General features: G+C 39.4%; 1 protein-coding gene, 1 long non-coding RNA gene, 1 other non-coding gene and 1 pseudogene across 6 annotated transcripts in view; 1 reads left to right on the forward strand and 3 right to left on the reverse strand.

Moving 5' to 3' along the window:
• HECW2 (HECT, C2 and WW domain containing E3 ubiquitin protein ligase 2) overlaps window positions 1-26,901 on the reverse strand; it is a 404,347-nt gene that overhangs the window by 13,613 nt on the left and 363,833 nt on the right. For all 4 annotated transcript variants that reach the window (XM_035305193.3, XM_035305191.3, XM_078328066.1 and 1 more), the window contains 7 exons: window positions 21,349-21,501; window positions 18,738-18,836; window positions 15,283-15,412; window positions 13,626-13,772; window positions 12,867-12,981; window positions 9,752-9,837; window positions 8,653-8,765 (listed from right to left, as the gene is read on the reverse strand). In XM_035305193.3, the coding sequence (XP_035161084.2) occupies window positions 8,653-8,765; window positions 9,752-9,837; window positions 12,867-12,981; window positions 13,626-13,772; window positions 15,283-15,412; window positions 18,738-18,836; window positions 21,349-21,501 (843 nt within the window). The remainder of the gene's footprint in view (window positions 1-8,652; window positions 8,766-9,751; window positions 9,838-12,866; window positions 12,982-13,625; window positions 13,773-15,282; window positions 15,413-18,737; window positions 18,837-21,348; window positions 21,502-26,901) is intronic.
• On the forward strand, window positions 847-8,768 carry LOC118154633 (uncharacterized). Its single transcript, XR_004744766.3, has 4 exons — window positions 847-957; window positions 3,161-3,285; window positions 6,878-6,964; window positions 8,692-8,768. It is a non-coding gene; the product is annotated as an uncharacterized LOC118154633 (long non-coding RNA).
• LOC118155163 (small nucleolar RNA U13) lies at window positions 7,999-8,103 on the reverse strand. The gene has a single exon (XR_004745382.1). It is a non-coding gene; the product is annotated as a small nucleolar RNA U13 (small nucleolar RNA).
• Window positions 23,054-23,172, reverse strand: LOC118155204 (5S ribosomal RNA; annotated as a pseudogene).

A 26,901-nucleotide genomic window follows, 5' to 3' on the forward strand; every position in this document is an offset into this window, starting at 1 on the left:
AGAAAGCATTGCATCATCAGGAAACCTGAGAGGTGCAAGTGCCTAAGGGACAGGAGCCAAGGCTGGACCTGAGGCCAGATGGGGAGGCAGGGTCACATCAGGAAGCCAGGTGTGTTCATGCAAAGACTTTTTCTAGTTATTTCACTGATGAAAGGGAGAATAGTAGGTTGGCAGAGGTATCTTTAAATAAGGCAGGGAATATAGGAAATGGGTAGTGGGACAGAGGGTGAATTCAAGGGCTTGAAATCGGTATGAGAAATCCAAAGTTACCAATCAAACAGTGATAGAATTCCATGAAAGGAATCCAGTTATAATAGTTTTGTTATCCTGGGTAGCTTTATTAACACAACTAATGGTATAACTTGTTAGGATTTTAAAAATATTCATAATTTATCTAATATCCTCATGAATACCTTCTTAGGCCATAAGGTTTAGAGCAGGAATTCCTGTTAAGACTAGGACACAAATATGTGTGTAACTTATGGCAGAACAGCACAAGACCCTAACCTTCACCAGGTGTTCGGTAAAGGTGAATTCATGGAAAGAAATTCTATGGTACTTGCTACCCCAACTACTCATTTGTCATATGCCATCTGAGGACCAATGATGTTGGTTATCTGTTCATGTAAGTATCCACTGCTTCTCTCCCTGTGTTTTAAGGTCAATGTATATCTCCCACAAAGTTCAGCATTTAGTAAAGGCATGATGAGTGTCTACAGCCTGGCGAGGGGAATTATTCTCTAATTAAATGAGACTTATTCCAAAGTCTCATTAGGTCACTTTGGTTAAAGTGCACTTGGATCTGTAAATTCCACAAAGTAGAATGTTCCTGGAGTGAGAATTCTTGTATCTGGGGTAACTAGCGGAAGAAACTCTTCAAACTATGCATCCTGAGCAGGTACCTTCTTTACCTGTGAATGCCTCTGGGGAAAGATGAAGAGTACATACTTTTCAAATGTAAGAATTTAAGCTCAATAGAACAAAGTTCAGTAAGGGCAGTTCCAGGAATGGAAACTCTTGTAAGTCCAAACAAAATATAAATACCCTGAGTGAATGTGGCACACTAAAGACTGTGTGCCACACACACCTAAGATTGTAAAGTATCCAGCCAGCCCTGAAGGCTGGATATTGGGAAGAATAGTAATAATGGCTAAATTTATTGAATGATGTGTTAGGCCTTATTCTAAGCACTTTGCATGTGTTATCTAATTTAATCTTCAAAACAATTTTGTAAGGTAAATGCTAATTTGTATCCCAACTTTTCAGATATGGATAGAGTTATGAAAGTTTGGATTATGATTTTGGAATTTCTTGTCTGGAGTGGTCTGAAGTTATCCCTCAAGTTTACAAATTCACTAAAAATAGTATTTATGGAGTACATGTGCTAGGCACTGGGCTCAGTGCCAGGAGCAAAGCCATGTTTAATTCAGTTAAGTTCCTTGTTTTCACAGGGTTATATTCCAGAGGAGCAGAATAGATAATCAATAACTGAATGTGATGACTGAATTGGGTTAAGTCTGAAGGAAGTAAGGGGTGACAGAGTGACAGGTACACTAGGGACAGAAGCCTGGTGGGCCTTTCTCAGGAGATTGCCTCTAACCTGAGTCCTGGGGACAAGAAAGAGCCAGCCACATGAAGGACCAGCAGAAAAGTGTTCTAGGCAGCAAGTCCCTGAGCCTTGAAACATAATTGAGTTTGGCACATTTGAGGAGTAGACAGAAGGAGGCTGGTGGCTGTCTTGGGAAGGGGGAGAAGGTATGTATTGAGGTTGCAGGGGGAAGCAGACCAGGGCTCCACAGGAAGTCCTTGGGAAGGAGTCTGGATTTTATTCTAAGCCACTGGAGGGTGTAGGCAAGGGAAGGAGGTGACCTTGAGATGTGTGCAGATCCCAGTGGTTGAGTGCAGAATGAATGAATGGCAGGGTGTAGGAGAAGGAAGGCATTTAGCCAGCAGTCTGCTGCAGTAGTCCAGGTCGGGGGGGATGGTGTCATGGACTAGGCTGGTGGCAAGAAATGAGCCCAAACTGGTTTTTGCTCTTGAGGGCAAGGAAAAGGGGGTAAGTATTCTTTAACTGTTGCAATGTCTGTCACTCACAAATAGACACTTTAAAATCTGACTTGTGAAACAGCTTTCAAGGACCTTTAGCAGGTTTGACTTGGACTATCCTGTCCTCTGTTGTCAGCAGCAACAAGACTGATGGAATGCAAGTGGAATGATTATCTCATTCTATTAAAGTCATAAATTCTTTCAATAGCTTGACTTTTTACATTAATTACAGAAGAGTCCCTTTTTAAATACAATCTGTTTTTATGATAAATTTACTCACCTCCAAAAGTAAAGACCAATTCAAAAGGTATTTCACATTTAAGAATCTTTTTTTTTTTTTTTTTGGATTTTTAATAGAGACGTGTTTTCACTATGTTGGTCAGGTTGGTCTCAAACTCCTGACCTCAGGCAATCCACCTCCTAAAGTGCTGGGATTACAGGCATGAGCCACTGTGCCTGGCCAGCATTTAAGGATCTTTAAAATAGTGATGTGATGGGTTAACTCTGGCATGTTTTTGTTAGTACATGCAGATTCGATTGCAGAATAAAGTGAAAATTTAAAATATAGTTATATAGAACTGAGTGGGAGGCCAGAAGGGAAAGGAGTTGAAGAAGTTCTTGGATCAGAGGTTAAACTACAGAACAGACTACTATATGAGAATCTTCTGTCAATTCTCTCCCACACCAGAAGCCATCTCAGCTGATCAGCAGGCGGTAGGGAATTAGGGAAACCACAGAGGGACAGCTCAAGGCAAAGACAGACAGGAGATGGCCCCAAAGGGTCCTTCCAGTGCTCATCTCTTGTTCTGATGGGTTTTCTTTTAATTGAGGAAAGTGACATTCTATTTCAGGACTTGGTTATTTTCATATATACTGGCTGATAATTCACTTTGACAGTAGACCATGCTCTCTATAATAGAGGAGGGAAAACTGAATTATTGATGACATTATAGAGCAACATTTAATGACATGGAAAGATGTTCTGTGTGATAAACAGAATGTTGTTTTAAAATGTGTGTGTATATATGTGTGTGTATCTGAAGAAATGAGTAAAACTACATACTCTAACATGTTAACAGAGCTTATCTTAGTAGTTAACTGTTTTTTTCTTCAGAGATGGGATCTCTATGTTGCCTAGGTTGGACTCAAATCCCCACGCTCAAGCCTCAGCCTTGCACCTGGAACTACAAACATGCATCACCATGCCTAGCTAATAGTGGACTTTGGATTGATACATATGTAGGTATTCGAATATATGTTTAATATATACCTATATTTCTTAGCAATTTTTTTGAAAAATTTTTTCTATAAATTTTTTTTTTTTGAGATGGAGTTTTGCTCTGTTGCCCAGGCTGGAGTGCAGTGGTGCAATCTCGGCTCACTGCAACCTCTGCCTCCTGGGTTCAAGCAATTCTCCTGCCTCAGCCTCCTGGGCAGCTGGGATAACAGGTACACACCACCATGCCTGGCTAATTTTTGTATTTTTTAGAGATGGAGTTTCACCATATTGGCTAGGGTGGTCTCAAACTCCTGATCTTAAGTGATCTGCCTGCCTCAGTCACCCAAAGTGCTGGGATTACTGGCGTGAGCTACCGTGCCCCACCAAAAAGCAGAATTTGAAAAACAAAAAAGTTGTCATGTCTTTAAAAAATAATTTTATCTTTTAAAGTTGTATTCCATTAGATTAACTGTCTCCATAAAACATCTATTTCATAATTAACTCTTACATTTTATTTCTTAATTTCAGTTAGCATTTCATTCATAATAATCTCCAGACACAGCCATTTAAAAAAATTAATGCCTTTCCCTCTGGCAAAAACCACCACACCCCCATGGCAATTGCAGCTCTCAAGTCCTCCGTCCCATCACCCAACTTGGCAAGAGCCTGGGGGATGAACACAGAAACTCATACCATGGCAGGAGAGAGGACTGCTCTGCAGTTTCCAGGCTGGCATCTTAGCAGCCCATTTTTTGGACTGTTTGAGAGCAACGGCCATGAAGTGAATTTATTCTCTTTTCATAAAGTCTATCAGAGCACCAGGGGTATGAAGTCTTCTACAGAAATGCAAAATACAGAGCTAACCACCAACCGCGAAACAGAGGAAGTGTAGTCATGTGCTCAGGAGTCTCCATGGAGACACCCTTCTGTCTACATCATCATTTATCATCTGGATCTCTAGTCATTTTATAACCACAAGGATAAAAAGAACCATGGATTCAACTTGCACTGGCTTCAGAGACAATCATACATACTTTTATATACTCCTTGGCTCACACTGTGAGCAGCACTATCCACTGCTACCGCAAAGTGAGAGTAGGAAATCTGAGAAAAGAATGAGACTCACATTTGCCTGATTGAAAATTGAAAGGCCCTCCATTATCCTTGTCTAGAAAGACTAAGATTTTCTCCCTCATTGCTCTGGTTGCCAGGACTGCCCTCATCCTTTATAGCCCCTCTGACTCCCAGGGTAGAAACTCCCATGTCCAACACAAGATGATGCCAGATTTTTTAGAGGATTCTTTTTTTTTTTTTTTTTGGAGATGCAAGTCTTGCTCTGTTGCCCAGGCTGGAGTACAGTGTCACGATCTCGGCTCACTGTTGCCACCTCTGCCTCCTAGGTTCAAGCAATTCTCCTGTCTCCTGAGTAGCTGGGACTACAGGCATGTGCCACCATGCTGGGTAATTTTTGTATTTTTAGTAGAGATAGGGTTTCACCATGTTAGCCAGGTTGGTCTCAAACTCCTACTTTCAGCAATCTGCCCACCTTGGCCTCCCAAAGTCCGGGGATTACAGGCATGAACCACGTAATTTTTTAAGAAGGACATCTATCCATTTTTCTCCCAGTGTGTACAGTGTAACATTTTTTTATTTTAAGTTCAAGGGTACATATGCAGGTTTGTTATATAGTAAACTTGTGTGATGGGGGTTTGTTTTAAAGATTATTTGTCACCCAGGTATTAAGCCTAGTACCCATTAGTTATTTTTACTGGTCCTCTCCGTTCTCCAACTTTCCACCCTCCATTAGGCCCAGGTGAGTGTTATTCCCCTCTATGTGTCCTTGTGTTCTCATCATTGAGTTCCCACTTATAAGTGAGAAGATGAAGTATTTAGTTTTCTGTTCCTGTGTTAGTTTGCTAAGGATAATGGCCTCCAGCTCAATCCGTATTCCTGCAAAGGGCATGATCTCATTCTTTTTTATGGCTGCATGGTATTCCATGGTGTATATGTACCATATTTTCTTTATCCAGTCTACCATTAATGGACATTTAGGTTGATTCTGTGTCTTTGCTATTATGAGTAGAGCTGCAATAAAGATGCACATGCGTGTGTCTTATAATAGAATGATTTATATTCCCTTGGGTATATGCCCAGTAATCAGATTGCTGGGTCAAATGGTATTTCTGTTTTTAGGCCTTTGAGGAATTGCCACACTGTCTTCCACACTGGTGGAAATAATTTATACTGCCAGCAATAGTGTATAAGCATTCACTTTTCTCTGCAACCTTACCAGCATCTGTTATTTTCTGTGCAATGTCACAATTTAAATGTTAAACATCATTTCACCCATGGGAAAAAGAAATACACTAGGACTGACTAGCCTGAGACAGACCAGCTCTTCAGCTATGCAACTTATACCTATCAACAAATAGCAGAAAAATGACTTCAGTGTATCTGTTCTGATGGTAGGAGAAATGGACTCGATAATATAAAAGAATCTCTTTAGACCAGAACCAATTTTACAGATCTTTTTTTACACCTAAGTAATGCCCCACATTTCATTAAGGGTGATGACAATGTTGTGTCAGTGAAGAAGTTGCTTCTCATATAACCATACTGTCATGCAATGAAGTTCTTTTCATTTTTTTCCCTCCAAATGTGCTTTTTTATTTTGTAGAGCCAATGTTAATAACTAAATTAACATTGTGGAGCCAATGTTAATAGTTAAACTAATAGTTTAGTACTGTGGCTTACTAAAGACTCAGGATAAAAAGTCAAAAAAGAACAAAGTAAACACAGTATTCCTAAGACTTTCATATACATTATCTTACAATTGTCAAAAATACTCTGAACATTGTTACTCCTACCTTAGAGGGATGGATTGAGGGTCTTGCCTAGGATGATGTAACTGTTGTGTCATCGGGCTTAGATCTGTGCTCATGCGTGTTAGCTGGGTTACATAAAGTGGCTGCAACTCTGAAGCAGAAAAGCCAAGTAACTCTTTTTCCTTATCAGACCCCAAAAGATGGCACTTGTTACAGAGAGGGTATGAAAAGAGGCTGCTTGCTCAATGTACCTCAGACCATCTTTATCTGTGCTGTTTTATAACCTGGGTAAAACTAGGAATGTAGAAGCAACCTTAGGTCATAGTGAAGAGAGGAAGAAAGCACCGTGTCTGTTACCCAACTGTGCGTATGCAACAAGGATGAAGAACACCACCATTTACAATGAGTTAGCACATGAACTTCCTGGAGCTCCGGGGGAAGTAGAAATGCAAATCCATCCTCACCCTCAAGACTCTTCAGCAACTCTTCGGTGTTACATCTTACTCAACCCAACCTAATATACCACCTCCTCCTGGCCTGTTATGGATGAGAAAACCAAGGCTCAAAGATGAATTGATCTTTAAGGTCCCAAAGTTAGCTGGTGGCAGAGGTGAGACTAGAACATAGGTCTTCTAACTCTTACCCCTGCCCTCTATCTAATATGCAAATCTCCTGCCCGATATGTATTACAAATGATGGGGACAGAAATCACAATGGCAGCTATCACTGACTAAATGCTTACTGATGGCCAGAGACAGTATTAAGTGTTTTTCATAAATGATTTCAGATAAGCCTCAGACTTTCAAAATCACAAGGTAGATGAGGAAACAGAGACTCAGAAAGATCATGCAACTTCACCAAGACCCCACTGCAAGTAAGTTAACAGAGGTGGCACTGAGCCCAGGTCTCTCTGAAGGTAAAGCAAGTCTATATCAAATTACCTGTCTCTGCCCACTGGGTTTGGTGAAAATCACAGTGATTAAATATGAACAGCTGACATACCTGCTTACTGTTACACTTTACTCCATATACCTTAAAGGCTTGACAGAAATAGATTTCAACAAAAAGGTGACCATTAATCTGCCCTTTTCTTCTTCAACACATATTCTTAAAGAGTTTCTCAGAAGAGTAAAAAGCCTTATTCAGATAGTCTAAATCTGCTAATTTATGTGTTGAAGGGAAGAAAACTCATTATCTAAGCATAAATAAAATAAACTAGTTCTTCAGATAATGAAATCCCAGTCTCCCAGATGTGGAAATCAAATGTGCCAAGTAATACTTAGGTGTCTGGATGCAGTGCCTATTCATAGACTGCAATGATGCGGGGCCTCCAAGGAGGCTCAGGCAAGCCCTTGAGGGGTTGTTATTTATCGTCCTCTCCATTTGTATTTTCAGCACCCACTTTTCTCATCTGTTGATGCTGACTATACAGTTCTTAAGAACTGGTATCTTTCAATTGCTAATTCGAAGAAAGCCTTGATAACAGATGGCTCAGTTGCTTGTACTTAAAAGAAACAGATGACATCTGGGATACCTAATATCACTTGCGTACCTAATATCACCTTGTATAATATCACAAATATCACCAATTAAACAGGTTTCTCAAAATCATCTATACTTAAACTTAGGCTAACAGCTTGGGATACCTAGCATCATTTAATCTCTCTAGAGTATAGTTGTATTTGTATTATTAGTAAAGTTAGAGGCAATTTCATGTCCTTTTTACCTTAAAAATGCTACAGTATTACTACTAATTGGACAAAAGAATTCTAAAACAAATTTTCCTTCACTCCTCTTTTGTTCATCTGCTCTTTTTTCTGTTGCTCCACCTCCAGTTTTTTCCATTCAATCTCAAACGCTTTTTGTCTTCACAAATACTACCTTACTAGTCCTTGCTTTTCTTTGTCATGTCAGATGGGTAATGTGCAGATGTCATAATAAGGTTTGAGGGTGGCAATATCTCACGTATTTGCATGAACACCCAATTATCACACTTATGAACTGCAAAAGGATCCGTTCTTTTGCTTCTATTAGCAGCAACAGCAAAGCATTTTTTTCTACCTTGAGAAAATATGTGATCTTACTATGAATGAGAATACAATGCAGAGAACATGGAATTAAGACATGTATGATACAGGCTAAAGAGATCTAGAGCACATCGACATTATTTAATATTCTTTAGAAACTAAAATGATAATTTTTAATGAAGGAATTCCAAATAGTTATAAAGTTAAAACTCAAGCTTCTGGAAACACCTAGAGTAGAGCCACAATCATAAGCTGCAAACATGATAACCAATGTTGCTTTACTGATGCTAACAAATGCTTTGCTTTTGTTGTGTTTTGCATTTTAAGACATGGATGCATGTATTTTAACTGTGACCAGAGAGATCTTCTTTTCCCTTTCATTTAGAAAAGTTATCAGGGAGAACTTCATTCTAAAAGCTTTTTCCACTCTCCCAAACTTATAGCATAAAAGCAGTAATCAATTAATTAATATATACATAAATGAATGTCTCCCCCAAACATTGTGACAGTAAAGAAATGTTATTTTATATTTTACCTGGGAAGAGCAGTGATTTTCCCCCATTTCTCCACACAGAATCTTCTTGGGCCATTACTCCCTCGGAGAGAAGCAAATCCTTCGTAGGGAATACTGGATGTGCCTGTAACAAACTGTCAACCCAAGAAAACAGAAGGAGAAGGTGAAGCCAGAGACCAACAGCTAGGAAAGGCATCACGTCATTCATGGGCAGAGCTCCTGAAGAATAGTAGGCAGGAGAGTTCTGAAGACAAAACTTCATAGGCGTGGAATAACCACAACACAATTCTGACACAGAGCCAGAAGAAAATACTAAGAAAGGACTGTGCATGATAAAGGCAAAGGGGATGTGAAGGGTTTGTAGAAAATAAAGCACCTGATGCAGCTCAAACCAGGCACATTTCCCGCTATAGATGAATAAAGAGTCTCAGTTAATATCAATTAACCCGAGTCTATTTAGCATCAGTCCCTGATCAATATCGGATGAATTTAAAAAAGAGAATGTCTGGGCCTGCAATTTTGAGGCCCACACCCTTAACCCAAAGATCCAGAGTTCTTGTAAAGCTCTGCCTGAGCATCCAGAGGCTTCTTCATGTCTGGTATCTCTTTAGCTGCAACCAACCAGCGATTGACTGTAAACACCACAAATAAAAAAACAAGTTTGCTTTCTCAGTGTTCTTGAATGTCACTGTTTTCTCAAAGTTGTGGAAAGTTAGATGAAACAGAATAAAGAACTGTTTATCAACTAACTGCATCCCTTTTTCAAGGACTGGAGATCATGTCTTTCTGCTGCTAGGGATGCCAGCCTGCACTTTGGGTACCCTGGGTGCCTCTTGCTGAAGGGACCAAACTGTCCTGAAGGCAGATACTGTTACTGGGATTCTTGGACTGGGCTTGACACTTCGCTACAATTCTGATGAAATGCTTTAACTTGGCTGGGGATGTTCTGAATAGCCATGGAGTCACATAACCATGCAATTAGGAGTCTAGAAATGGTGTATCTCACATTTCCAGATACACACGGTATGTATTTATGGAGAATAATTAGCAGTTATTAAAAACATACATTTCCAACAATAATCATATTTATATATTTAAAAGATTAAAAATGGCATCTTACCTGTAACAACCTTAGTCGTTGTTCATTATTGAATCTTTCCACTGCAGCCCAGAACCACCGAATTACAATATGATTGTCATGGTATCCTACCAAACCAATAATAAAAGCCCATATTACTTTGACTCTTCTATATTAAGCCACCAAGATACATGACACAAAAGAGTTCCCAGACATAAATCATCCTCTTGGGATTCTTTAAAAGTTGTCTATAACTTTAAGACTAAAGAATAACACTGTATATATGATCATATGAGGGTCAAAAGTTAGACAAAAGCAATGCTAAGTGAAACCAAGAGGTCTCTGTTTTCATTTAGTGGTCACTAAATGAAACTAGTAAAGAGAACAATCAATGAGTTATTTTAACCATAGCATTTCTGTAAAATGTCACAGTTGTTACTGGAAATATTTAACTCTTTCAGTCATCCACATGAGAAATAATTTTCAAGTGCCTTTATGCCAATAACTGTACTAAGGTTGGGAGAATAATGGCAAAGAAAACCCACCCAGGGCTTCTGGTAGAGGGGAGACACACTAACCAAATAATTTATAGAAATAAATACATAATTGCAAGTTCTCTTAAAAGCTATCTATAATAGTCATATTTTAAAATCAAATTAGTTTCACATTGATTTACTACAGGGAAAAGTGACCTTTAATTCCTTCAATAAATCTTAAATAATTGCCAACTTAATTTTACTTTTATTCCATACTTTAGTAGAATTTAAGAAAATGTCAAAGGAATCACTTCATGGGCAGTGGTGGTAGATTCCAAAAACCTTTCATTGAAAAAAAAATTAAATTCAGAGACAAGGCTAACAAGGATTTAGTATTTCAAACCAATGAACACCTAGTTAATAGGCACAAATGCTACTTTAATTCTGAGTTAGTAGTCCAGAATAGCAGGTGGGTAGAAATTATTTTAATCAGAATTTTTCCTCACAGTTCAGTAGTTGTAGGATTTTGGAGGAATCTCACCTTATTGTTTACTATTTCATCAGTTATGTTTAGTCCCCTTTGGAGAAAAAAAGAATTGAAGGAAAGGGTGATCAAAACTGGATTGGACATGAGGACACATGGCCCATGCCCAGACTTTGGTGAAGACTAACAACTTGGTACTGAGCAGTTTCTCATCTACAAAAGAAGCACACTGGCTTTTTGTAGCTTTAAAGTTTTTTGACCTTATGAATTAGCCCTTTTCTGCTTTCCTTTTGTTATTTGTGCCAAACCTTTTGGAGGAGGAAGAGTCAATATGTCTCATCGTATTCTCTCCTGGCAGCTGGTGTGTGAACATATGGCAGGTGGCAGCCACACAGCTGCTTCTTTATTCAGTGCCAAGTAGCTGGGTGAGCAAACATGGCAGCTGAGGATCTCAGCATTTTTCTACTCTTTCCCAAAGATTTTATTTGATAAGATTTACAGTAACCATAGAAACAGGTCCTTGATTAGTCAGATTTCGTGAATAAAATTTTATGCCATGGAAATACAAAAATGGCTGATTCCATTAAAGCACTGCTATTAGAATCTCCTGGGTCCGGGTGCAATAGCTCATGCATATAATCCCCACACTTTGGGAGGCCAATGTGGGTGATTGCTTGAGGCCAGGAATTCAAGACCAGGCTGGCCAACATGGTGAAACCTCATCTCTACTAAAAATACAAAAATTAGCCAGGCATGATGATGCATGCCTGTGGTCCCAGCTACTTGGGAGGCTAAGGCAGGAGAATTGCTTGAACCCAGGAGGCGGAGGTTGCAATGAGCCGAGATGGCACCATTGCACTCCAGTGAGTCTGGGCAACAGAGTGAGACAGTGAACTAATAATACTCAAGGTAAAAGGTAAGTTATGTAGCATGTCAGAGAAATTGTGCTCTTGAGTAAAAATCGATGAGTTAACAAAGTTATAATAACCAAATCCATATATGGATCATACATAGGGCAAATTGGAAAAGATTTATTTCAGCAACTGGACTTCGGAAAATCACAGCAATGGAAACTGCAATTAAATACGGACTTTCAGATTAAATGTAAGAGCAAGGCCAGCCTGTGGTGCAGGGATGAGCTGGAAGAGGCAAGCACAGGCATAACCAAAAGCAATTTAGCAAATGTTAAGGCATTTTTAAAATCCAAACTTTTAAAACTACTTAAAAATATATATATCTGGTTCAACTTAGAGATAACTGACAACAGTTCAGCTCTCAATTTATTCTGCTAAGTGATTGATTCAGTGACATTAAGTTTGTATTTTTCTTCTCCAAGTTCAGAACTCCTTCCAACCTCTTAAACTTTGAGTTAAAAAACAAAACCCAAACCAGAAAACAACTGGTATTTGTCATGAATTTCTGAAGGCTTTCTAACACAGTGATAAATTTCAGAAAATGTATTCTTTGCTTAAAATTATATAATAAGACATTAACTCTGGGTTATCATCAAGTCGCTTGCAAAGTATTGCTTTAACACTCAAATTTCAATGGCTTTGGTCCCAGTTACTAATTGATAATTTGTACTGATCTGCAGAAATGTCACTTTTAAAGCTTCCCATTTGGTGAAGTGTCAGATAGTACAGTTTTTAATTAATCTTATTATAGTCTGCTTTTCACTTGAAATTCATGCTTGAATTTAGAACTTCTCCATTAATATTGTATTTTGGGAACTGTATCTTATTCCACTCAAGTGTTCTGACTATGAATTACAACTGGTAAGTAGTGTAGTGAACAGTAGAAAACTGTGCTGATTAGGAAGGTCAAAGGGTGTGCTTTTTAAAGTTTTAGAAACAAAATGAAATAGGTGGAGTTTGACTAGCTGGATGTTAGCTCAATGGTGTTTCACTGACAACATCATAAAGTAATTAATTAATGTTCTTATGGTCACATTTCCTCCCCAACAATTAAGAGTTATGACATCCTTTGATGGTGTGTAAACAGTCCTTCTCCCATCTGACAGATGAGGTAACTTGGAAAAGAAGAGAATGTACTTTGCCTAAGGTCTCAAGGGAGTCTGCATCAGACCTATGATTAGAGCACAAGTGCTTTTGCCTGTCCTATATTCAGTTGGCAAGCTGAACCATGCCTTCCTTTAATTTGAAATTTAAAATCTAGCCATCTATAAATCAAATTTCACCTCCTCTATATTCTGTGTTGTTTCTCCAATCACTTAGGTCTATTTCAGCTGTGCCTGCGATGACCAATTCCAGTTCTCTTGCATCAAAAACAGATACCAGCCTGGCATCCACCACCTGTGGAATAAGAAGAGTACAAGGCGTGCCTTAAGACCCTGGAGAAATATCAGCTGTAATTAAACCTTAGAAAAGAGGACATATGGAGTTTCAGAAATAATATGTGTGTACCTTGTGTTGGCACGTGAAAACCTGTCACACTCCCTACGAATATAAGGTATTCTTTAGTATAAGGTTGATGAGATTTGCCTTGACAGAATTTTTGTTTTATAATTGACTGCTGATTCATCTAGGTCCTGTCTACCTTTAGGAAAATATCTAGTGTTTCTACAGAAAAAGTCACATGAAATACATACCAACTCATTCTGACCCTCAGATATAATTATTTCACATAGCAGGCATGAGATTTGATTACCAGTATCTAAGCAAAAGATGGATGCTTAAATGTTCCTAGTGGTTGTTAAATCAACAAATGCTACTTCAACTCAGTTCATAACATTTATTTCAGTGATTTCTTGTAGCAGTGAGTTAAGCTTTTTTTTTTTTGTGCTCTTGAAACATATGGGAAAAATACGGAACTTTTCTCATAGAAAGAGAAACAGTAAATACAGCAGAAACAGCCTACACTTGTAAAGTGCAATAAGATGGATTATAGCCTCATTGATATCAGACTGCAAACTCCTGCTACTTCTGATTATCTTTACCTCATAGAAGCCACGCACTAAGCTCTCTGTTTGTTGTACAACACCCCTCTCAATCCTCCACTTCACCATCCTCTCGATGTACTCCTTCTTGTTCTTCTCTGTAACTGGGATATTGGCACCCCCTGGCTTTAATTCTCGTTCAGTTATCTGAGATCAAAAAATAAAAAGAATGACCATAAATCAATACTCTCGATGCTGTAAGAACATTACTAGCAGTGAGCTGAACATTCAGCTCATAACATTTATTTCAATGATCTCTTGTAACAGTGAATTAAGCTTTTTTTGGTGTTCTTGAAACATGTGAGAAAAAATACTGAACTTTTCACATAGAGAAAGCAACAGTAAATACAGCAGAAACAGTCTACACTTGTAAAGTATAATAAACTGAAATCAGCCAGCTACCTGTCCCAGCCCTGCCCTAGGTGCATCCCACAAGCTGGCGGTGAAGCCCCAGGCACTCACGGAGCACATGCACTTAGAAAAACCTAGGCATTGAGCTGATGCTTGAAAGCTTTAGTGATTAAAAAAATATGTATTGCTGGTACTACAGGTTAAGTTTTAAAATAAAGACAAACTGGCTCCAGATACTAGCCTGCTACTATTTGAATGTTTGACAAAACCCATTTTCACAAATATCTGAAGATTTACTTTAAGGAAGCAGAATTATAGTCAAGTGAATGTTAAACTGCTTTTTCAAAACATACGGAATTCAAAACAGCAGCTAAATATTAATGCCTAAATAAGAATATTTCTTATAAACTAGTATATAATTTCTGGAAGAAATATTTTCCATACTCTTCCACCAATTTTGAAAAAAAAAATCAATATATTCTGTTTTCAAGTTTTCCCCAAAACATTGTTTTTGTTCCCTTAGCTTCAAAAAAAATCAATTTTGGCTCTTTTTTTCTTTCCTTTTCTCCCTCCCCCCTCCCTCCCTCCCTTCCTTCCTCCCTCCCTTCTTTCCCTCCTTCTCTTTCTTTTTTCTTTCTCTCTCTCTCTTTCTTTTCTTTCTTCTTACTTTTTTTTTGTTTTTGAGACAGGGTCTCACTCTTGTCCCCCAGGCAAGAGTATAGTGGCATGATCTAGGCTCACTGCAGCCTCAACCTTGCCAGCTCAGGTGACCCTCCCACCTTGGCCTCCTGAGTAGCTGGGACTACAGGTTTGTGCCACCATACCTGGCTAACTTCTGTATTTTTTGTTGAGACAGGGTTTCACCATGTTGCCTAACCTGGTCTTTAGCTTCTAGGTTCAAGTCACTCTCCCACCTTAGCTTCCCAAAGTGCTGGGATTATAGGTGTGAGCCACCATGCCCAGCCTCAATTCTATAAATACCAATTTAAAAATTCAATAATGTGGACTGTATTCTACATAAGGTACATTCTCATATTTTGGGGGATATTTTAGTTGGAAATAAAAAGAAGATTGCTTACAACATAAACGGCTATCATCATCTGTAATTTACAGCATCTTAATCTGCAGTTGGCACTAATTCTAACCTTTGTAACTGCAATTATTATAACTGTGTGTGATCCTGAGTTTAAATCACCCAACAAACCACAAATAAATAAGCATCTGATCTTAGCCATGGAATTAATTCTTCACTCGTCAATAGCCTTCAGTTACCACACTTAGGCACCAGGTGTGCAGATACACACACCTGCCCAAATACTTCTTCGTTCACAGTGAACGTGAGGTCCAGGATGTCATGGATATCATTGTCTTTCATCCACTGCAGGCTCTGATGGAACTCTTCATCAAGGTATTCTAGATCACTCAGGTCACACAAACTAGATGACAGACAGAAACAAATATGTAGGCATGGCTATTAGCAAAAACCCAGAGTCATAAGGAAAGAAATTAAGAATTAAAGAGAAAAACAAGAGCCACTAAATGGGCAGTGGTTTCTAGAATGTTCTTAGTCCAAGGCAGTAATTAAACCAGTGAAATAATTCAGAAATTGGTTATAAAATTAGAAAGTCCTAAATATATAATATGCCACAGGAATCATTGAGCCTGCCTCTTTCTTTATAGAGGCAGAACTGGAGGTGCAAAGAATGAGTGCCATCTGCAGTCATCCATCATCAATGCCAGATTAGGAACTGGCACTTGGGTGGACAACTTGGATCCAGTACTCTTTCTGGCTATATTATACTACCTTAAAACACTGTTATCCTAATTTGAAATTATTTATATATTTATATAGTATATTTTAACTCTTTTTGTTCAAAGACTAGATTCTGTGATTCATGTTCACATATACCCCCCTTTTCTGCATAGTTCTTATTCTGAAAACAGTAAGCCACAGAATTTGTCTTAAATTAGAGTGGCTTTCTATATTTCTCCCCCATGTTTTTTAATTGCAGAAAGAGGATCTACATGAGGTATCGCTACTGTTCCATGGCCCTGTTGTACAGTGGCAGTCATTGATTTGCCATAGCTGTTTTGAAATTACACTCCCCTTAGAGCCCAATTTCAAGGTCATTTTGTTCAGTTCAATCTGAACATTCATTAGGCATCAAGTATGTACCAGACATCTGAATAGCAACTTGATGCATAGTCACTACCTCAGGAGCTAATGGGCCAGTTGGGGAGCCAGGTACACAAATAAGATGATATAAAGTGATAAGTGATAACATAAGATTGGTAACACTTAAAATTCATGTACTTTTAAAATGTATGTCACACTTCAATTTAACAAAAGGTAAGGTAGGTACAGGGAGCTGTGAGAGCAAAGATGAGGAACATTCTCTTTGAGATATTCAGGAAAAGCTTTTTACAGAAGATGATGCTTACATTAAATCTTTCAGGATGTTTAAAAGCAAAAGAAGTGAAAAGGAATTAAGGGAAGGAGGAGAAGTGGAAAGAGAAAGGAGAAGGAGAGAATAAGATGAACAAAATACAAAGTCATGGAAGTGTACAGAAAACTCCAAGCATATGAGCAGTTCGAGAGCGTTAACCTCAAGACAGAGAATGAGGCCAGAAAGGGAGCAGGCCTAAATGTCACCCTAAGGAGATGGGTGATTCAGAACTACCAAAAGATTTAAAGATAGGCATGACACGATCAGACGTGAATTGCAAAATATAAACCGTTCCTCTGGAAGTCCCTGTGTGAAGGATTCTTTAAAATGGGGTGGGATGAGGAGTGGTTATCATTAGAGGGTAGAGATCAATTAATAGAGTACTACAGCAATGTGGCAAAATAGAAGATAAGGGCCTTAACTGGCTGGGTTATTAAGGTTGGAGAGGAGAAAATGAATTTGAAAATCATTTAGGAGGTAAACATGTAGAAATCAGGAAATGGTTTTACTGGGGGAGTATAAAGAAGGATATCTAAAATAGGGGTGACAAATGAACTCATGTCAAAACCAACCGTATTTCATTGCCAGGTTTAAGTACTATAAGTTAAAAAGGTTTCAGAGCCACAATGAGTTCAGTGGGAAAAAGTACAAGTGATTTGTGAACTCTACCCTGGGAATGATGGGGTGGAGTAGAGATGGGGAAGAGTAGAACATGCATTTGTCATCACTGTTTAAGGGCAACTCCCAATTTCTGATCAGAGTGACCTGAGAATAGTGGTACTATTAACTGTAACTGGGCACATGGGAGAAGGTATATGTTTAGGTAGCGAAACTTGATGAGCTTAGTCTTAACCATGTTGATTCTATGGTCCTTGTAAGACATCTGAGTGGAGGTATTTGATGGACTGTTGACCAAGTAAAGCTACACCTTAAGGGAGATCAAGACTGAGAGTACAGATTCGGGAGTCAGAGGAGATAAGACAGGTGAAGCAATTCCCCTATGAGAGCACACTGTGTGAGAAAAGCAGGGACCTGATGATAGAAGCTTCAGGTACACCAAGGTTTAAGGGCAAATCAGAAGAGGGGCTCACGAAAGAGACAGAAAAATTAAAAAAGGAACTCGCAAAGTAAAGTGTCATAGACGCCAGCTCTGGAGAAAAGATCCAAGAATAAATAGTGCTGATGATGATTGGTACAGTGTCAGAAGCAGCAGCATGATCCAATAAGATATGGACTAACAAGTATTCTCTAAATGCCTCCACAGGTGGGAAAGAAACCAGGCTGAAGTGTGTTGAGGGTGTGAATTTGAGGTAAGTGTAGATAGCCAGTATAGAATACTCTTTCAGGAAGCTTAAATAAGAAGATAAGAGAAAAGGCAATGAAATGGGAAGATGCAAAGCGGGCCACAAAGAACCAAAGAGACAGAAAATGGCCACAACTGTGAAGACACTGACAGGCAGGAATGCAAAAGTCTTCCTACTGACCCTCCCAAGGACCCACAAGAAGCATTTTGTCTGCTTTCACTTGAAGTCTGGGCTCCATTTTACAGTAAGCAGGTGCATGGCCTCAGTTAGGGAATGGGCTGGACAGAGCCCAGTGATAATTCAGTGCTTTCTCATTGCAAATTTGAGATACTACCCCACAGACAATTGCCTTCTGTTCAGCCTTGTAAATGGCTGCTGATTATAGGACAGAAACTATTAGCCCTACATTTTACAATAATTGCAATCTTTCATTAACAATGAAGAAAAAGTTCTGTGAATGCTGAATTTTCATCTTCTATAATAAATTACTAAGGGCATAAAGTTTTTAAAAAATATGGCACTGTCCACCCCTGACAAAAAAGAAAAAATAAAACCAAAACAAAGGGGAATGAAGATTTGAATGAGTAGTAAATATTTGAAAATTTGCATCAGACTAAACATGAAATGCATTTCATAAAGGAGAGGGGGGCTTTGAGTCTCTAAGACTAACCCACAACTATTCTATTAATTATCTGCATTAACGCCACAGGAATTTTAGGGCTGTGTTGGAAGTACAATTGTTTTGAAGAAACACGTGTTGCAACAAATGAGAATAAATTTTTTAGAGTGGAGCAAAACTAAAACTCTGGGGCTAAATAGTCAGAGGCAGGAAAAACACAGGGATCATAGTTGAAATTGTATCAGTTTCAGAAATCTAAACCACTATTAGATTTAATAACAACAGATTTGAGATTGTGAACAGATAAACAATGACTTGACAAGAATTTTTTCAATAAAGTAAATGCTGCATTTTTACATGCTAATTACACGAGCAATAAAAATATTCTTACATTCTGAGAAGAGCCTTATAAAAGGGCCGTGTGAAGAAGGCATCCAACAAATACTGGTGTATTAGTGCAAGACCAAGGATCCTACCACTGAACCGGAACCTGTGAAGGAAGTGCATGAGATGGTTTACATGTCACAGAGCAGTTTCTATGTGGTTCCATCTGCTTTCTAGAATGCCTTCCAGCTCTAACCATCTAAATTTTTCCAATATTAATTGCCTGCTAGGTCGTGAGAGTTTGTATGCACCATGGGCGGTATCTTCATCAGGCCAGTGATATAGTTTGTGTAGTTGTCCCTGCCTGCATGTCGTGTTGAACTGCAATCCCCAGTGCTAGAGGTGGGGCCCAGTAGGAGGTGGCTGGATCATGGAGGCTGATCCCTTATGGCTTAGTACTATCTTCATCATAGGGAGTTCCCATGAAATCTGGTCATATAAATGTGTGTGGCACATCCCCCCAACTCTCCCTCTCTCCAGCTCTCTCCTGCCCTTTTCATGTGGTGTGCTTGCTTCCCCTTCACCTTCCACCATGATTATAAAAGTTCTCTGAGACCTTCCCCAAAGCCCAGTGATTTGGGTGCTATGGTTCCCATACAGCCTGCAGAATCATGATCCAATTAAACCTCTTTTCTTTATAAATTACCAGTCTCAGGTATTTCTTTATAGCAATGCAAGCATGGGCTAATATAGCCAGTAATTCATACCTACTTGCTGAAGAATTGGTTTCACTCATATTTAGAGAACCTGCTCCCTCTTCACTCCATGTCAACAATGTAGCACCCTACATTCATGAATCCCCTGTGAGCATTTCAGAGAAATTTCCCCAAACCACTTCTAAGAGATGTTTACAGATGAGACCTCTGAAGGTGGGGAAAATGCTATTCCCCTCCTAGTGTGTGTTCACGAATATTAGCAGGATTTCTTTAATACAAACTCAGTAGTTCTCTTCTGAGGAAAAGCCCTATTTCAGATCGAGAAAGTTACTATCCCTATTCTCTCTCAAGCCCCATTCCTGATACTTTCACTATTCAAGAATTATGTACATGGACATTTGGGGGAGTTTCCTTCTGGGACATTCTGTTCTCTAAAATTTCAAGCCTTGATTCTATTCTGATTCACTTTGGAAACTTTATTAAATATATTTGTTATGACTGGATGTGCTGCCTGAGATGTCAACTTACTTTCTCTTTCAAAAGGATTCAAGTTTCTAGGTTTTTGAAAGTCTGATGCCTCCCAAAAGTATAAATCCATACTGAGATTCACACTGTAAGTTTGTAATTTTAGTATTAGGCAGCTGTTTTAAGAACAATGTCCAGTAGTGTGGTTTCACTTTATTTCCATTTATTTAGCACAACTATAATAGTCACAGTTAGAAGAACTCCAAATTGCAGCTAAACAGAAGCTAATTTGAAGAGTAACTCCTAAAAGTTAATGTTCTCCACCCACCAATATTAATCTCATGATTCAAATAAGCTTTTCCCATGAATCTTGCTCATATTCTTTTTTTTTTTTTTTTTTTTTTTTTTTTGAGGTGGAGTTTTGCTCTTGTTACCCAGGCTGGAGTGCAATGGCGCGATCTCTGCTCACGGCAACCTCCGCCTCCTGGGTTCGGGCAATTCTCCTGCCTCAGCCTCCTGAGTAGCTGGGATTACAGGCACATGCCACCATGTCCAGCTAATTTTTTGAGTTTTTAGTAGAGACGGGGTTTCACCATGTTGACCAGGATAGTCTCGATCTCTTGACCTCGTGATCCACCCGCCTCGGCCTCCCAAAGTGCCGGGATTACAGGCTTGAGCCACCGCGCCCGGCCGCTCATATTCTTTCCTTTGCTGAGATCAGGGAAAATGAAAGGAATAAGCAAACAGGGGTTATACAAATATTTAAAGTCTACTAATGTAGGGATCTTAAAAAGATATAGGGACATTTGGAAAGAATGTAATTTGGGATTTTCAGCATAAATAATCTTCAGATGGGAACCCTAAATCAGTTTCCTTGATTTTGTGTGAGAAATTAGGAAAGAGGCAAAAACTGGTTACAAACTTCAAATGGCTAATACAGTGAGTGGCCACTGCTTGTGACTTCCCACCCTGCCCTTCTACTATCAACATCTCCAGGTCACCCCACAAGCCCCACTGCGCACTAGAGCACCACTGCGATAGTCAGAGTTCCAGCTGCCCATCTCCTCCTCCCACGGCAGCCACTTCCCCAACGGCTACTCCAGAAGCTGATCTCCGGGTCAGTCCCTTCCCCTCCTCACTCCCACCCGAGCTTAGGGTTCACAGGCACCCAAAGGTGCAGAGGAATTTAGGGATCTCACCCGAAACTCATCATCTCCTTCTTGCAATGGGAAATACCTTTTGAATTCTACCCAACTTACTTAAACTGATCTTATGGAACAGATCAATTTCCAACTAACAACAGATCTAGTCCTAGCTTGGAGACTGCCTGTGTCTTTAAATTTGACAATAAAAACAAGAGTCAAATGAGGTATTTAACTGAAAATATGCTTTTATCCAAGGGAAAAAAATGTTTTAATTTTTAAATGTGGGTTCTATAAAAAAAACTAATATCATAGAAAATCACCTGAAGAAAAGTGTTGGGGGAAAAACACTTACCATTCATGATGATTGTCTACAAAAGCAGACATAGGACTTATTTGTACTGTGTATGTGTCATTTGCTGAATATTCAAATAAGCCATAATATGGGTTAAAGAGTTCTCTGGATACCAGGAAGAAAAACTCTCTGGAAGGCCCGCTGTAATCCAGCCTGTAACAAAAACCGAAAAAAGAATAATCTGTTACTTTTTTTTTCAAAATATTGGGCACTTTTTCTCCAGAGCTCAAGTTTCCACAGAATGCTCATCACAAGTCTAACTGTCCACATACCAGAGCCGTCCAAAACAAATTGAATGATCATAGTTTCTAATCTCATTGTGTCTTGACCCAGATTAGTAAAATGCTCATTTATGTGGAGTATATCTAAAACTAAGCCACACATTAGGGATACAATAGGCAATATTCTAATACATGCAATAGGCAATATGCTAATACTCTGATTATGTAAATAGTATAAAGAGGTAAATCTTTCAAATGTCAGGAGCGAACTATACAAAAGGGGATCACAATGAGAAAGCTTTATTTAAAAGGGTAAAACCAGAAGGAATCAGCTACATATGCTCACAGGACATGAAGTGCTCATGGCTGTCTGAAACCTTTTTAAATGGGAGAAGGAAGATACATCTGTGAATTAGAGATAAGACATTACAGATACAAGTCCCCCTACAAAGATCAGAAGCAAAAAATTGAGTGATAGGGTACAAATGAAAAGTTTAAATTATAAAACACAACGAAAATTACGGAGAAGAAAAGGATGCCTAAAGCTTCCTAAGGAAGGCATTTGGAGAAAGAGGCTAAAACTCTTAACACCTGAGCTACAGTATAAATTCTACTTTACTCAGAAAGATGTCAGGGTCAAGTTGAAGTATGAGAAAAGATTGTGTTAGGTTTGAGGAATGACAAGTGGCCAAGAATGCCGAGAGCAAAAAATGCAAAGTAAGGAGGAGTTTGCAGTAAAGCAATGTGATATGCCATTTTTAAAATTAAAAATATAAAGTACTTCAACCCTATGATAAAAAGTATACAAGTGGGCTCAAGGATAGGGAAGGAATGCTCAAAAGGAATGAAGGCAACTGAGAAATTGGGGTGGAGGAGGGCTTATGAAAGACTCCTCTTCTCCTTCTTCCTTTTTTCCCCCACTATCTTATTTTTTCTTATTTTTGAATTTTTTTCTGTAGGCATCATTGCATTTTTTTAATTAAAAAAAAATCTGAGTCTTGTCCAGTGTTAGGATTGTGTGATGGGAGAAAAAAATGGATACTAAGCAGGGTGTGGTGGCTCATGCCTGTAATCCCAGCACTTTGGGAAGCCAAAGAGGGAAGATTCATTGAGTCCAGAAGTTTGAGACAAGCCTGGGCAACATAGCGACACAGTGAGACCCCTGTCTCTACGAAAAATAAGAAAAAATTAGCCAGGTGTGGTGGCATGTGCTGGTAGTCCCAGCTACTTGGGAGCCCTGAGGCAGGAGCATCTCTTGAGCCCAAGAGTTTGAGGCTGCATGAGCTATGATCACACCACAGCCTGGGTGATGGGGAAAAAACAGCAGCAACGAAAAGAATCCTATAGGCAGAAGATAAATAAAAATGGCTTACACAGCCATTTCTGGCTTCACCTATTCATACTACTTTCCCAATTTTTGTCATATCTGAATATATATGTACTTTTATTAATTTTTTCATTAAATCAATTTGCTTTATTTTTAAAGCCCATGGTGCCCAGTATTCCCAGGCAGTCTCTCATCCAAGTACTAACCAGGCCCGACCCTGCTTAGCTTCTGAGATTAGATGAGATCAGGCACATTCAGGGTGGTATGGCTGTAGATTAAATCTATTTGCTTTTTAAACAGAACTTTGTCTTACACAATCTTTATGAAGTTTTGAGATGTTTGCCCTATTGTTTTCCAATATGCCTTAAAATGAACATATGAATATTAAAATAAAAAGGTCAGTCTTTGTAGTAGTTAAAATCATTTAACACATCACCAGTGGTATTAAAATCCTCACACCCATACTGTGCTGACAGGAAACCTATGTGTACAGAAAAATGCACACAGCAGACTCACAGGGCCAAAGAGGCTGTAGGTGACATGATGGGTCTGCCTTCTGGTGCAGCTGAATATAACATGTTAACAGGTGGCTCCCAGCATCAGTGGGACTACCCTCAGGTTACTCTGAGGACTCCCAAAGCAGTACCCTGGCTGCCTCCCCAGTGCAGACACCCACAGACTACCTGTCCCTCCTCATGCTGTGACAAAGGCAGCCTCTGTGGCTTCCTCCCGCTGACCTACTTCTGGCCTGTGACTCCACCAGAATACTTCTTCTACTTGAACGTTCTTTACATACTCAGAGGCTTGCTTTCAACAAATGACTGTGTGCTGATTATATATGGGGTACTGGTCTAGATCCTAAAGATGTAAAACGTTTTAAAAAGTCATTTTCCATAGGAGCTCTAGGTTTAGCAGTTTCTGTCTCCTGGCCTCTGCCTCCTTCTCTCCCTTTCCCACTCCTGAGCATGGCCACTTCCTTCAACCCTCTCAGGGCAGCGGTAAGAATTCCCTCTCTACCCTGGTGGCAGTAAAGACTTGATGGCAGCCAGGCGTGGTGGCTCATACCTGTAATCCCAGCACTATGGGATGCCAACATGGGCAGATCATGATGTTAGGAGTTCAAGACCAGACTGACCAACATGGCGAAATCCTGTCTCTACTAAAAATACAAAAATTAGCTGGGCATGGTGGTGCATGCCTGTAATCCCAGCTACTCGGGAGGCTGAGGCAGGAGAATTGCTTGAACTGGGGAGGTGGAGGTTGCAGTGAGCCAAGATCACACCACTGCACTCCAGCCTGGGTAACAGAGAGAGAGAGAAAAAAAAAAAGACTTGATGGCAACACTCCACATGAGGTCTTCTCAGCACAGAGCTTAGAAAGTCCTGGACACTTTTCTTCATGATGAGGGTTAAACTTACCCTGCCTTTGGGGTAACCACTTTACTTTGTTGACTTGTAAAGAGCTAGTCATCAGCTAAAGCCCCAAACCTTTCACTAGGCACTTTAACCCAGGACCCCCTCAATGTGTCTGCATGTAACTGTATCTTTTAAAAGTGGTAGTACTAGACTGTACTTTTCCCTACTAAAATTTCATTTTTGATACATAGTCTCCTGTGTCTTTCCAGAAACAGAGTATGCCAGTGATCAAAGTCGTATTAGAAGTCATGCTGTCCAATCCCCATTTTATAGGGAAGCTGAAAGAGATCACTGATTTGTATCACATGAAACCTGCAATGGAAGAACCAGTAGACCATGAGGTCTTAAGGCAGGTGCCCTGACCTCAAGTTTAATGCTTGTTACTTCTTAGCCTACCCTTCAGTCAATTTTAAATGTTCATCAAGACTTAAAAAATACTGCTAATAGAGTAGGGGTGGGCAAACTATGCCCTGTAGATCCAATCTGCCCCACCCTCTGGTTTGTAAATAAAGTTTTATTAGAACACAGCTGTGCTCACTTATGTATGGATGATGTCTGCTTTCCTGTTACAAGGGCAGAGTTGAGTTGGTGCCACAGAGAAGGTATGAACAGTGAATCCTCAAGTATTTACTACCTAGCCCTTTACAGAAAAATCCTGCTAACCTCTGTTACAAAAGAAAGAAAGTAGAAGGAAAGTACTAGCTGTTAAAATATCTAGCTTATTATTGATCCTCTTCTTTAGTGAAGATTTCTTCAAGGAAATGTAAAATGGCTACAATATCCTAGGGTGTATGCAACCTCAAGGAGCGGGCAGACTACTAAGTGTGAGGCACACAGTGAGAGCCCGTCTGTCATGGTCACTGCTCTGTGGCGCTTTCAGACACAATCAAGCATACAATGGATAAGGTCACAGACAGCTGAAGCATGAGGCAAATACTTCAGGAGTCAGTTTTCTTACAGACAACTGGTAAAAGTAAAATGGGATTTTGCCTGCTTAAAATTAAACTGTGGCATTCAGTTAGAAGTGCCAGGGTTTCTTTAAGCTTTAACTCTGAGTATTCACACTGCACTTACAGAGTGCATTACAATTACCCGTGTATGTGCCTGCCTCCCTTATACATACATATTAGTCTATAACTATACTGGGGGGAGGGACCATGTTTTGCTTATTTTTATATCCCAACTACCTAGCCCGATACAGAGTGGGGGCTCAATATATATTGTTGAATCAATGAGTGGAGCTCTCTGATGCTTTCTAAAGAAAATTGGCCAGGCCCACTAGCTCACGCCTGTAATCCCAGCACTTTGGGAGGCTGAGGCAGGCAGATCACGAGGTCAGGAGTTTGAGAGCAGCCTGGCCAATATGGTGAAACCCCGTCTCTACTAAAAATACAAAAATTAGCCTGGCATGGTGGCATGTGCCTGTAGTCCCAGCTACTCAGGAGACTGAGGCAGAAGAATTGCTTGAACCCGGGAGGCAGAGGTTGCAGTGAGCTGAGATCATGCCACTGCACTTCAGCCTGGGAGACAGAGTGAGAAATTCGTCTCAAATAAAGAAAAAAAAAAGTCAACGTTGCTTACCTTGTTATTTGGTATTTAGCAGATATGCACATTTGCCTTGGAGTGGTATACAGATTCAATGACATGAACAGCTTATACCAATCCCTAAAAGTCTACTCAATTTGAAAACATTGTCAGAAATCATCAGGTAAATTAAGTTTAGAAAGTTTAATATGTAATATCCTCTCATTACATAAAATTTGCTAAATTTTCATGTGGTAAAATTTGATAAAACAACAAAGACAGACCTTACTGATTAGTTCCTTTTTTATGATAATAGCTGAATCTGGATGAAGACGAGATGAATGTTCCCTGAGGAATTAAACTAAAAAGGAAAAGTCTTGTTTGCCCAAGTGAAAACAGAGCTAATAGTTAGTTCCTCTAGGAGAAAATGTATCTTCAACTGGTCAAGTTTTTATCTGCTGACTTTTAACTCTAGAAGCACTGATGGAGTCACCTCTAAAGCCAAAATCGTTTTTAAACTTTGATTTGGTTATAATCCAAAGCTTAGAACTGCCTATCTGAGAACAGGCTGTAGATTACAATTTACAGATAAGCCTAGCTAATTCAGTAAAACATGTCACAGCAGGGTACATCATGCCTTTGCTTCCTGGAATGTCTTAGCAACCTCTTTCATATAAATAGTTAATATGACTCATATCACTGGGATTGTCTGTTACATTCCTGTTTTGCCAGTTAGGTTGGTTCCACAGCTAAAGGCTTGGCACATAAATATAAAAACTCTCAACAACGGGTGTGTAGCCCCACAACAGCTGCATCTGAGGGCATTTCCGAATACACACAGCTGTCTCCAGGGTGGCCATGTAAGTGTGGAGCCCCAAGTGCTGACAGAGCATTTTAAACATCATCACATTGCTGGGTTGGCAATCCACCCAAGTTGTCAGTAGCACCCAATATTTGTTAAAATAATAAATTCTATTCTCTCATTCTTTATTTTCAACTAAGAATTACTGAAAACTCAGTATTTCTTAATGAAAGTTTTCTCAGTCTCAATGAAAGCAGACTATGA

The sequence above is a fragment of the Callithrix jacchus genome, chromosome 6, assembly GCF_049354715.1.
Source record: "Callithrix jacchus isolate 240 chromosome 6, calJac240_pri, whole genome shotgun sequence".
Classification (NCBI taxonomy): Eukaryota; Metazoa; Chordata; class Mammalia; order Primates; family Cebidae; genus Callithrix; species Callithrix jacchus.